Source organism: Sinocyclocheilus anshuiensis, unplaced genomic scaffold (genome assembly GCF_001515605.1).
Source record: "Sinocyclocheilus anshuiensis isolate Anshui unplaced genomic scaffold, SAMN03320099.WGS_v1.1 scaffold450, whole genome shotgun sequence".
Lineage (NCBI taxonomy): Eukaryota > Metazoa > Chordata > Actinopteri > Cypriniformes > Cyprinidae > Sinocyclocheilus > Sinocyclocheilus anshuiensis.
Genome location: NW_015546056.1, coordinates 1,398,599 through 1,412,253, shown reverse-complemented (window position 1 = coordinate 1,412,253; position 13,655 = coordinate 1,398,599). Strand labels below are relative to the sequence as shown.

The window sequence follows — 13,655 nt, the reverse complement described above, 5'->3', positions numbered from 1 at the left end:
TGGTTAGCTAGCCCAGTGTGTTGTGATTGGCTAAACCGCCTCTAGTGCGCATCTAAACATCCCACCCCTCCCCTCAGCGGCATGTGCTTCGGTTGTATTGTAAACAAAGGCGTCGTTAATATCGCTTATCAGTTTGAGCCCGATTGAGAAGCAGAGGATATTATTGAAGAGGATCGTGCAGAACCTGTGCAAGCACGGCTTTTAATGGTAGGCCTATGTTTTTTGTTTGTTGTTGTGTCATACTTTTTGATCCGCTGTTATTTGTAAATGCTACTGCTTATGTTAGCTTTTAATATACAGTTTTATCCTGATTATAGCTTTAATACAGTACGGCAACTGCACGCACGTCCATGTTTAACGCTCAGATCTAAGAGAGAAGAGAGAGAGAGAGAGAGAGAGAGAGAGAGAGAGAGAGAAAGAGAGAGAGATGCAGAGCGTGTGCAGAGAATTGTGAATTGTGTATCCATTAGAATCGTTAGAAGACAGGATCGCGATTCATATATTCAGTATACCAGTCTGGCGAGTAAACTAAAACATTTACTAGCCAATGGCAATTTAATTGCCAAGGTGTCCGTAGAGGGCTGTGCAGTCATGTATATTTATGTATATGTATATAAATAATCATTTGATGCATATTGTGTGTATTTTACTCAGTGAAAACAGCATTTATTTGACTGAAACTTCAGAATCGACAGCAATATGACTCTAGATAGCATGGTGAATGTATACAATAGATGTACACAATAAATTTTATTCAAAATCCATTCGATATTGGGTAAAAAAATACATTTATACTTTAATAAGATTTCCCTAAGAAATAGGCAAGAATGAACCTGGTTTCCTCTATGATTCCTATTCATTCTGATAACAAAGCACTTAAACATGACAAACTCGTAATTACGACTTCATAAATGCGAAGTAGGAAATTTCAGATAGCATATGAAGGCATCATAACTTTCCTAATAGGTTTTGGGGCCCCTATAAGTTAATATAAATGTCCTATACTGCCCTCTATTGGTAAACCAATGCCCTCATGAGTTTGTGGCCATATAAATGGGAAATCAAAGGACTTTCCTTTAACGCTAATTTGACTTCCATTTAAAACCATGGGAAGGTGAGCTAATTATGAAAGTCTGCAGTCTTACCGTCCAGATGTCCATGTCAATGTGTGAGCAGTACATTCCCTCATCAATTACTGGTTTTCTTTTTTCTTTCCACATTTCCTCATTCTCCAAGTCAATAATTCTGTTGAGTGATGTTTTCATGTCAGCCTATCAAGAGTACAGATTACACTGAATTCAGAAACTCTCAGTTATCTGACACCACACTGTCATCTCGCTTCTAGCGTTGACAATAACAAATGTTTGTTAACTACCTGTAAGCGTGCACAGTATTTGTCTTTTATCTGATTAAGGAAATCTTTGTCCACTGGCAGTGCTCTCTGATCTTCCTTCAGCTCAGGCCGCAGAGAGCTGCTTCCCATTATCTTCTCACTATGGAAAGATAAATTAAATTCAGGTACATAAGTAAGTACATTTTTAAGATAAAGCCATAATCATAACCTTTTAAAGTAGTAGTACAGTCACAATGAATCTCATCAACTGGATCACAAATGAGTATCCATATAAGGTCTGAAGAAGGCTGGAATAAATCACGATGAGCTATTTATCACACTGAGGCACAGCTGTGTATGGGTCTTTTAAAAACACATTCATGAGACCACTAGACCTTTCACGATTTGAGACGTGGATGTTTAGAGCCTCTGACTGATGCAGTAGGTCACTCTATTGATTGGCTTATGTGAATGAGTTATGTAAATCAAACAAAACTCCTGGTTTGATGTAAACGACATAAAACGCCATTGGTTCTCAGATCAAATGTCATTGAGGTCAAACCTGACGTGGTGTTTAAGTGAACCATGATGAAAAAATTGTCAGACAAAGCTATTATATGGCTTCAGAAGATCTTAAATATATACGTCCGTTCAAAGGTTTGGCATAGGATTTGTTTTTCCCAGAAAGGAAATAATACTGACATTTCTATCCTTTTGTTTTGAACTCTTTATTCATCAAATAATTCTGAAAAAATCAGCACAACTGTTTTCAACACTGATAATAATAAGCAATGCTTCTAGAGCAGCAAATCAGCATATTAAAATGATTTCTGATGAATCAAGACAGGAATAAATTACATTTTTAAAATATATTAAAATAGAAAACAGTTATTCTAAATTTGAACAATATTTCACAATACTACTGTATTTCTGACCCCAAAATGGAGCCTTGATGAACATAAAAGACTTACCAGTCTTACCAACCCCAAACTTCTGAATGGTACTGTCAATGAAATATGTATTTTTATGATACTTTAATGGTGTTTTCTACTGTTTCCAAACTTGAGCCTGAGTTTCCCATTCACTTTTTATAATATGGAACAAACAGCCTGGATATTCTTCAAAAAATCAGCTTTTGTGTGTCATAAAAATATACTTCATAAAGGTTTGAACCAGTATGCTTGCTTCTTCAATATCAAAAAGGGTTTTAAGTTATATTGACATGCTGTATTTAGAAAAACTAAATCTAAACTGAGGAAAACCTCACCTGGGGTAGTGATGAATAATGAAATCTAGAAGAGCGTAGTAATCTTTCAGCTCTGTCACCTTTTCCAGAAGTCTCTTTAGATGCTCTCCTACAGCCTCATGGTGGCAGGACACATAGGTTTCAAACACATTAAAGTCTGCTGGATATGAGCTCAGAAGTTCAGTCTTCACTCTCTTCAAATCCTCCACCACAGCTTTACCCAGAAGCCCCAGATGCACTGCCAGCCAGGAAGCATTCTTCTCGCGGCTGTCCAGAGGAACTTTCTTCAGTGAATCCCGAACCCCGTTTAGTACCGCATCCTTCCATGCTTCCCTCCATCCCTGCATCGCTCCTTGCTCTCCCCGTCTCTTCTCTTCCTCCAGGATAATGTATGCCACATACACCAGCAGCTCTTTATTGTGTGAGGGAAGAGCACTGGAGTTGCATACAATGGCAGACATTTTGTTCTTTAGTGTGCCATAGAGCAGACTCAGGTCTTTCTCTTTATTGACAAGTTCGATGGGATAGTCTTCTTGATCCAGAGCTTGATGCTCCCGCTGAAGCTCCAGACGTAGTGACAGTAGATTCACGTAGGCCTCCTCTAAATGTTCTGTCTCTATCAGTTTGTTAATCTCCATTACTGCAGAAAATAACAGAAAAAGTAGAACAAAGAGCAAAATATTAGTATACAGACGACTGCATGAGTTGTGTCCTGATACTGTAACTATAACACACTTGCATCAACAACTATCATATTTCATTCAGGAATGTCTGATGCCTGTCTATATCTCTGCCACATCAGCTCATGTTTTCTAAAAACATTGTAAAATATGCTCTGTTTGTCCCTGATTAGCCACTAAAGAGTTTCTGATGTGGTCAGGGTAATGTCAGCATGTGATGTTCTTTACAGATAAATAGATACTGAACAAAATGTAACTTTGATTGCAAGTCCTCTTCAAGACAGGTGTGCTAAAAAAGCAGGAATAGAACATCTAAGTCACAGTGTGACAGTATATAGTGTTTGTTTTTCTTCTTTTTATCTTCAGCAAAATGACAAAGCAAATGTACATTGCCGTTTGGAGTCAGTAAGTTTTTTTATGTCTTTGAAAGAAGTCTCTTATGCGTTTATTTTAATCAAAACTACAGTAAAAACAATATTTTGTGATATTATCAAATATTATTGTGGAATATTATAAAATAACTGATTTCTATTTCAGTATATTTTAAAATGGAATTTATTCCTGTGATCAAAGCTGAATTTTCAGCATCATTACTCCAGTCTTCAGTGTCACATGATCCTTCAGAAGTCATTCTAATATGCTGATTTTCTGCTCAAGAAACAATTCTTATTATTATCATCAATGATGAAAACAGTTGTGCTGCTTAATATTTTTGTGGAAACTGTGATACCTTTTTTCCAGGATGAATAAAAAGTTAAAAAGAACAACATTTATTTAATCTATTGTAACATTATAAATGTCAATGTTTGAGCAATTTAATGCTGAACAAACTTTTGAATGGTAGTGTTTATGCGGATTGTTGAGCAGCATGACATATGGTTATACTACATGAACCCATTTTAAACTGCATTCTTACTTTTTATTGCATGCCTTTTTATGTCAGTTCAAATAAGATTCATCGCTTGAATCTTATGGGAACACAGACAAAATGATAAGGATGGGTCCCAGGCCCCAAACTGTGAAAAACCCCTCATCATAGGACTAAGAGCAAACTTTTTAATGTTCATGTTCAGGAAACTAAATATAAATTTAGTAAAGCAAATGACCCAAAATGTAATGGTGTAACAAAAATGTTGCCCAGTCCAAATATCTAAAACATTCATATAAATTTTCATCTGAAACGATGATGTTTACATTACAACTACTTTGTCAACTGCCTAGAGATGGGACATGCACTCTCACACTCACCTGACAAAGGCATAGGTGGTATCTCTGGCAGAGTATATGTGTCACTCAGCTCCAACACTGTGTCTACGACCTCAGTCTGCTCTTCAGATAAAGTCATGGCCTCTGTGACAGGTTCAAGTGGTTCTTGTTTGTATTTTTTAGTACCCAGACCCAAGCTCTGCCGGATCGATGCCCCTCTCCTTGCCAGTGTACCTGTTATTTCAACTGCAGAATCTGAGAATAACACAAACGGTTACTGGAGACAATTCGTGTCATTCTGTATAACAATCAACAGAGCAAATGGTCTTTAAAAAAAAATCAACATGACCATGTAATATGAAAGCTCTTTTTAGTTACCAGTAATTTTACTCTAAATTTGACCCTTTTATGAATGAATATTTATAATAATAAAAAATCTTAATGTACACTACTGCATTGGTGTGTAACTTTATGCATTTCCTCATACTATATATATTATACCTTAATGATATGATAAACAGGATATAAAGGTCAAGAGGACACATTCTTTGTTAATGTAACTGTTTTATTAATATAGGAAATAACCATATATTGTAAGCTGTGTTGCTGTGTTTTGTTTTTACATACTGTAAAATAAAAATATGCAAAAGGTTCAATCAAAATGCAGGTGTGAATTATGAGCTAAAGCTTAAACTCCCAAAAAGTTTAAAACATTTCATCAACAAACCTTTCGGCATTGTTTGCAACATTTACTATCAACACTTCCTGTCATTATAGCCCAAACAGTATTTCACTTATCTAGAGGTGAATCTAGTGACATGCAAACACCAGTCACCTGACACAGTTCTGGTAAGAGAAGTTTTTTCGGTCTTTGGAGTCTGAAGTGAAGATTGTGAGGGAGATCCTCTGATCAAACCTGAAAAGAGAAACATGCAAGGAGCTTCAGCTAATTAAGTCTTATAAAATACAACAAAAATGTTTCACAATTAAGAAATGTAACCCTATTGTTGTAAATTCTCTGAAGATTTGGTATCAGCTCAGAAAGATCTTTAAACTCCATCAGACCTGCTCTCTGATCCCTATAGCTTGCAATCATGCATTCCATCCCTCACAGTCAGATAGAACCTTTTTATCACAGAAAGAAAAAGGAGTTCTATCTATACGAGATTTATATACACAATACTTAAAAATGTCTTGGGAAAAGGATTTGGGGTTATATATTTCAGAAGATAACTGGACTAAGGCCCTCCAAGGTATTAGGTCTTGTCCCATCAACTCTAATTTTCAGTTGATTCAGTATAAGTTGTCCATAGAATACACTACTCTCGTACCAAATTACATTCTACTTTTCCCTCTGTGTCACCTCTGTGTATCAAATGCAAGTCCAGTGAGGGTACATTGACTCACTTATTTTGGATTTGCCCAAAAATGTGTAAATTTTGGACTGAGGTGTTTGATTTCAACTCAAAGGTACTTAAGATTTATTTTCCTCATGACCCTCTTGTTGCAGTATTAGGCTGGGCCCATTTCTTAGAGAACTATAGTTTCAATCAAATCCAGATAATTCAATATGGGATAACCATAGCAAAAAATACAATTTTGTTGATGTGAATAAAAGAGTTTACACCTAAATTTGAGACGTGGCAGGATCTATTTGAACGTGGGTCAATTTGAACATCCAAGTTATAGAACCTGGCAAAAGCGGACAGCGAGGCCCAGCCGGCCGCCGAGTAGTCCGAGAGTGGGCTCTTACTCCTATAGGGCACTGCGGGCCCAGGGAGGAGTATGCTAGCACGATAGCGTCAACCAACCATCGAGAAATTCTCTGCTTCGTGACCGGAGACCCTTTGGTGTGGCCACCGAAGCATACAAAGGGTTGTTCCAACTGCCTGAATGGGGCAAAATGCTCGATGTAAATTCTCAGCACCCTGACAGGGCAGAGAAGGTTCAGCTCCTGGTCCTCCGCCGAAGGAGGAAGCGCAGAGAGCATGATAACCTGTGCTCTAAATGGGGTGTTGAGCGCTTTGGGAACATATCCATGCCTTGGCTTTAGGACGACCTTGGAGTCGTTAGGCCCAAATTCAAGGCAGGCAGGGCTTAAGGCTGATTTATGGCCGATTTATACTTCTGCGTCGGACCTACACCGTAGCCTTTATGCCGTAGGCTATGCGTCGCTTTTCATTTTCGTTGTCCGCGTCGATGTGCAATTACACATGTAAACCACTAGTCTGCAGTGTCCACGGGCATGTTGCTGGTGTAACCCACAGTGTCAGGCAAAAGCCGAAGAAGAAGCAGCTTATCGGAGAAGCATCAGCCGTGACAGCGGAACAGATCATTTATTTAAAACTACAAAAAATGAGACAACAACGGAACAGGAAAATATGGCATTCTTTCAATCTCCACAAGGACTTGTACCATGGCAGAACAACATTGTTTGTCACAGACAACTAAGTGATGTATATGCTACATTGTATAATAAATTATAAGACACTTGTTCTTTGCTTTGTTTTATTTTAAATAAGAAGGTGTAACATTAAAATATATTTAAGCACAAAAAACACACACAAAACTCAAATACATACGGAGGGAGGGGTTCTAGCAGACCAATCACAGTGCTTGCAGTCCGCATAGAGTTGACGCGCTGTGACATTTTTGGAGAGGTGCATGTCAGGCTACGGCATAGGCTACTCGGGCTACACACAGCCTACGGCATAGGCTACACACGGCGTAGGTTCGACACAGAAGTATAAATCGAGACCCCAGAGGTGCAGAGCCCACAGTTCGGGCTTGAGGCCCCATCGAAAGCCCAGAGGTGCAGAGCCCACAGCTCGGGCTGGGGGTGCCAAATCGTCCTGTTCGCCTGAGAGAGAAGGTCTTGTCTCAGGGGAATGGGCCATGGGGCTGCTGTTAACCGCTGAGATAGCTCTGAGAACCAAAGTTGTTTCCTCCAGAGCGGGGCCACTAGGAGAACTTTGTGTTTGTGTTCCCTGATTCGCCTGATTACCTGGGGGATCAGGGGAAAGCGTAAAGGAGGAGGTTGGGTCAGTCATGGGCCAATGCATCATCTCTGCAAGCAAGAGTCATCTCTGCAAGGCGAGAGCGAGGCCCTCTGCCTCACTGTTTTTTCCTCACAGGTCCCTGGGAGAAAGAAAACGGGAGGGCGTGAGGGACGGAGTCAATCTCGGAAAAGAAAGCGATCCGAGCACGCATAGAGGCGAGACTCATGTTCTCGCAGTGAGAACACTCCATCTCGGTCAAAGCGGCTTCTACGTGGGGCTTGCCCAGAGAGCAAACGCACTCTGAATGGCAGTCATCAGCGTGCAGTGAGGTAATGTCCTGCATGAGCTGCAGTGACGGCGCGGCATTTGCAACAATGCCGCGAATTTGCTCTTTAGAGAAATTTGCTTTTTTTAGGCTCACCAGATGGTGACAGGGGACGAGCTGGGATCTGCGCGGAACGCTGAGACGGCTCGATGAGCGGAGTGGAAAACAGCAGAGTGGCGCAGGTCGCGAATCAGCTTCTATCTGCAGCAAGGGTGTGTCAACGGCGAGCAGCTTCAAGACTCGTAGATCAGTGAAGAGACGATCGTCGTCGCTGAAGGAGAATTAATCTATGGCGAAATGCCCGCTTATATAGCCAGATGGCCCCACCCATTCTGGCAGGCTCTGGCGGGCTTCATCGCCAAAGGCTCCGCTGCCGCGCCATTGGTTCATTTTTATTTCACTGCTCAAACCAATGGCCGTGCAGTTACACTGCATGGTTGAAAAAAAGGCTTCAGTGATCGGAGAAAAGGTTGTTTTCCCCATAAGCGTCTAGCAATGCAGTATAAGTGAAGTATCGAAAGGGAACTGAATTAACCTTATTCTTTAAGTGGTGTGGTTAAGTTGATAAAATATAGCAGTGTGTAACAAATTTATTTTTTCATAATTGGGTATTTATTGGTATTGGTATTGGAATATATATATATTTTTTATGATGATTTGTATGTGTATATGTGACCCGTGCTGGCAAAATGAGTCGGAATGTGCACGGGTTAATTTTGAGCTATAGACAAAAGTGAAAAATGTCGATTTTGTTCGAATTTCAGGTTTTCACCAAAATTTGTTCATTAAGCCCTCATCTAGTGATCCCAATGCTCCAAATAGTAATTAAACATCTAAGATGATCTTTATTTCTATGTTTTCTGAGAGGAGTCTGATATACATGCTGCCGCTGACTGATATATGAATCGTGCACATAAAGGCGCTTCCGCCAATGCGCAATCCCGATACATACACATACTGTATACACAGAATTACAGTATTTAAGTAGGCTATTCATGCAAATATAATCTATTACGTCTTAAGTGAACATTTGGGGAACTGTTGGGGAAAACATCTCATGTATAACATTATATTAGTTCCGTGCAGTACAGTAGGACTTACTATACCTATAGGCCGTCTATCTCATTAATGTTCTAACAATAAAAGATCGCTGCTCTTGATTGAACTGCTTTTGTAGTTTTAATAATCAATTTATTTGTAATGAGCACACTGAAGTGATTTTTACATTTTATTATTTGTTTTTCTTACTTGAATGCTTTTGTTTAAATGTAAAAGGAAAAAAGTAATGCACTATTTGTTTCTTTCATGTTGTACTGTTGTTGTTGTTTTTTTGCATCTGTTCTTTATTTTTAACAAAGATAAAATAAAAATTGGCTATATTGTGATTATTAATATAGTAATTAATATTAAGAAAAGAAATGGAGGAAACAAAGCAATGTTGCTAGGTGATTTTGCTTTGGAACCTTCAGAAAACTTTAACTCGAGTTTTCTCAGAGCTGACTTTGCTGACTCTATCGACTTCAAACGGGTGTAGCTCAGTAATTTTTTGTCAGATTCCAGAGAATGTGAAAATAAAATAACTCATTTTTGAACATTTGCTCATTGTGACTCATTTTGCCAGCACATCACATATGTAGAGATGTCTGTATGTGTTTTTGTATAAGTACACAATATGAACGGTGTATGTTTATGGAGGTGTATATTTAATTGTACTATACATGGGTTTATTTTTTTCTTTTCCTTTTTTTCTTTTTCTTCGATTTGCTGGCAAGGGGGTTGGGGTTTGTTCTCTAAAATGTGAAAAGCTTTCAATAACATATTCAGAAAAGAAAAGAAAAAAAATAATCTGTTTCTTGGCTAACAGTTCACTTGATTATTTACGATTAGGGTTTGCTAGTATAATACTGTTTTTGACTAAACCAAGTTAATACAGCACTGTATACACTCCTTCATTAATACCATAACATCTGCTTTACCTCTTAAACTACTGACTGTGGGATAGGGCTGTGCAATATTGAAGAAAAATGCGATATGCGATAACTCATTAAATAATGCGATATTCGATATGCAATACGATAATGCTTAAAGTGCCACATGCTCAGATGAAACAGTTTTACTCAGCTGTTGCTGAGTCAGTTCTGTGAACTTCTATAACTATCTTGTGTCATATATATATATATATATATATGGTTATTTGTATGTATGTATGTACCAAGAGTTCCTGTAAAACAACAACAAATTCCTTGTGTTTGCGCACACTTAAGTGGTGAATAAAGCTCATTCTGATTCTGATTCTAATAAGAAAGCACCCCTACAACAACTTCTGAAAGTGAACGGTATGTGTTTTACTCGAGCATTACATAAAAATGTCATTTTAACATTAGTGTAATCATTTTAACATGAGTTTAGGAACTGAATAATAAAAAGGAAAAATAAAACACTGCTTAGTATTTACTCTTTGAATTCAATATGCACTGATTATTATTATAGCTACAAAAGTTATTTAGGTAAGAGCAGTGAGTGATTTTCTCTTTGTCTTTTGTTCATGGCCCCAAATATTGCAAGCTGTAGCGATATGCATATTGCGATATGTACATTTGCGATATTTCGATAATTTCGATATATTGCACAGCCCTACTGTGGGATGCCATTGTCACCGAAAAAACAACAGCACTTTTTTTATGTCTAGTGGTTATACACTTACTTGGAGATTGTGGTGGTTGTAATGGAGAATTTGAGCTTTGGTCGTCTGTGTTCTCTGAGCTTTTGTCTTTCTGTGTCTTAGGGCTGAACCCTTTCAAACTCCTTCTGAATGACTTCAAGACTCCAAGACTCTTCTCTTTGACTGGACTTTCCATCTGTTCTCCACCATTTTTCAAACCCTTGGTTGCATCCTCATCCCATTCTGATGGGTCATTAACCTCATTTCCACCATCTACTTCTTCTTTTGTAGTTTCTGCCATTTGACCAGCATCAGTCGGATCAAGCCTGCAGAAAATGCATCAAGAAGTTTAAGAAAACAAAACCACAACAGAAGGTTTGACTGTGTTGACTCGAGTGTAAGAATGCAACTGTTGAATCTATCAGCAGGTACATCATGATCTCTGGAGATTTTGTTTGCTGACAACATGGCATTTTTTTCACAGGGGTGTAGAAGGCATACATTGTCATAACAACAAAGACGTGAACTCATATTAATACACTAAACAGCCAAAAAACTTCATGAGTAATGCACTACTTAGTTCTACTGCAGATCTCTAAACAATTAGGCTATACGCCTCACATACTATAAATACCATGATACCATGTAGATTATAATGTGAAATCTCCTTCAGACTGTGCAAGAAGCTCAATTTCTTCAATCACAAACAAGAGTGATGATAACAATGATAACTTTCTCATTCTGCCTGAGAAAAATTACTTTCATTGTTTCAATTTAAAGTGTTTCTATTTCAAATTTAAAGTAAAGTCATTTCACAATACAGGTCATTTTCATAACTCCGATTCTGAAGTGGCCTACATGTCATTACACTGCACTACACATTAGTTAATACACTAACTGTATTGTACACTGCTATTAAAACACATGTATCGCTGTATACGTTAATGATAAATGTATAACTTTGACATGCTGTCTCACTTTAAATGATTATGTAACATTTTCAAAATAAAATTCATAAAATAAAATAAAATGGCTAAATGTTGTACCTCGGGTTTCTTACACAAAAAGATGACAATTTGGAAGAAGTCTCTGAGTTATGAAGAAAATATCTCCTTTATAACACCGAAAGCAACATCATAGTGGCTACCTATGGTATTTTGAGGAAATTACTCCTTGATAAATGTTTGCAAGGGACTGACTAAACATGACCTCAAAGACATTCGGTTAAAATGACACATTACATTAATGTAACATTAGTTTGAATCTTCAAAAGCACTAATTTAAACTCTTTGAAGCTGAAATCTGTTATTAGCACAGCCAATCCGGGATTAAAGGTTGCGGAGTAGACGTATTGTGAAGGTCAGTCACTTCTAACACGGTTAGTCAGTTATAACACGTTTAAAAACAAACGTAGCTTAAATAATAACATTAAAATTATGTTATACATGTTTGTAATCATCGCACGGTAACTCGAAGCCCGCCCCTCACTCACCTGAGATCCGAGTTTCTTGTCAAAGTCTGGCGCTGGCAATTATCCTTCACTTGTCACAAAAAAACAATTGCAAAACAAACTGCTGGCAAACGCGCTGCACCGACAGGTTCAACCGCAAGAATAAGCAAATCAATTCCCAGTAAATACAGAGTTGCGAAAAACCCTGCTTCTCACAGCAGAGCTTCTGCTATTCACCTTGAAACGTCACTGGATAGGTGCATGGGGCGCGCTGCAACAGCAGCTAGCTTCAGCTTTTAGTTTCAGATTCAATACAGTTCAGTTCTAAACAGAGGAATCACTGTATTCACTGACTTGTATCAGTATTGAGTCAGTGTTTGAAATATGATTACACTTCACTTTCAGATTCCCAAAAATACAATTGTGCCTACCACTGAGAAAAAAAGTGGTTATGCAAAGCATTATGTGTTTCCTTTATGAGCACAGTAGCATATTCACAAAACAGCAAGTCCTGTATCGGCTTTTTACAAATGGTTAGTAGGCCTGTATAAAAATCTAAAGGATTTGTTTTATTATTATTGAAATACTATTTTATTATGCAAACTAATTAAGTGACATCTAGTAAGTTGTTAAAATAAAAAATAAAAATAATTAACATAGTGCATGGGGACTATGCTAATGGTAGCCTACTTTCTGTCAATTTGTAACTAAATGGATGTGTAAACATTAATGTTAGATTTTGTCAGGCATGACGGGAATGAGAGGGAACAGGAATACTGCAGCAATGGTAAGTTTATTGAACCAATGGCAAGATCAACACAAGGCAGGTGCGTAATGACTTGGATGACAAATTGTGGATGTAACAAATGGAAAACAAATGGAATAATAATTTGAGTCTCATCCATTGCAGGTGCAGAGTAGAGCACACACACACACACACACACACACACACACACACACAGGGAGGATCATTGGGAGAAGACACGGAGACAAGGAGATAACTTGGAATTGATATCAGACGGCTCTAGACGGGCCTGACGAAAACTCTGTGTGTGTGTGTGTGTGTGTGTGTGTGTGTGTGTGTGTGTGTGTGTGTGTGTGTGTGTGTGTGTGTGTGTGTGTGTGTGTGTGTGTGTGTGTGTGTGTGTGTGTGTGTGTGTGTGTGTGTGTGTGTGTGTGTGTGTGTGTGTGTGTGTGTGTGTCTGTGGCTTTATAGGTAATATTTTCACTTACACAATTTAGCAAAATCAGACAATATTGTGTCTAATATATACCACAATATTAACTTCTTATTATTGAATTGTTGTAAAGAAATATCACATTTGCAACTCAGTGTTCAAAAAATGCTGGGAAATCACTTCATGTAGCCCTCCAAGAGTGATTACTGATAAACTGTCTGAAAAAGAAAGAAAGTCACGTTATAGAGAAGAAAAAAATCACCCACTGACTTTCAAAGCTGCTACATAGTAACGACTTTCTACTTCGTGGACCTTGATAGAAATGTAGTGGAGTGAAAAGTACAATATTTGTCTTTCAAATGTAGTGAAGTTAAAATCATAAGTTCCCTGAAAAAATAATACTCAAGTAAAGTACCGATACTCAAAAAGTGTACTTAAGTACAATACTCAAGTAAATGTACTTAGTTACTGTCTGGCTCTGGCAGTTTGTGATGGTGTAATCGATTTCTTTTGGCTGCATGTTTTTGTTTGGTCAGGGGCCTCTGAAGTAGATCAAATGCAGTTGTTCATGTTGTT

The 13,655-nt window shown here is 38.1% G+C and overlaps 1 protein-coding gene across 3 annotated transcripts in view; it reads right to left on the bottom strand.

Moving 5' to 3' along the window:
* Positions 1–12,157, bottom strand: part of LOC107699315 (exocyst complex component 3-like protein 4) — a 25,246-nt gene extending 13,089 nt beyond the window's left edge. The window contains exons 1-7 of one of the 3 annotated variants that reach the window (XM_016500537.1): positions 11,944–12,157; positions 10,494–10,777; positions 5,301–5,381; positions 4,508–4,720; positions 2,601–3,219; positions 1,376–1,493; positions 1,146–1,271 (exon numbers count right to left, since the gene is read on the bottom strand). In XM_016500537.1, coding sequence (XP_016356023.1) covers positions 1,146–1,271; positions 1,376–1,493; positions 2,601–3,219; positions 4,508–4,720; positions 5,301–5,381; positions 10,494–10,752 — 1,416 coding nt within the window. In that variant the 5' untranslated portion in view covers positions 10,753–10,777; positions 11,944–12,157. The remainder of the gene's footprint in view (positions 1–1,145; positions 1,272–1,375; positions 1,494–2,600; positions 3,220–4,507; positions 4,721–5,300; positions 5,382–10,493; positions 10,778–11,943) is intronic. The other 2 variants (XM_016500538.1, XM_016500539.1) reach the window with 2 other exon arrangements.
* Between the last annotated feature and the right edge of the window lie 1,498 nt (positions 12,158–13,655).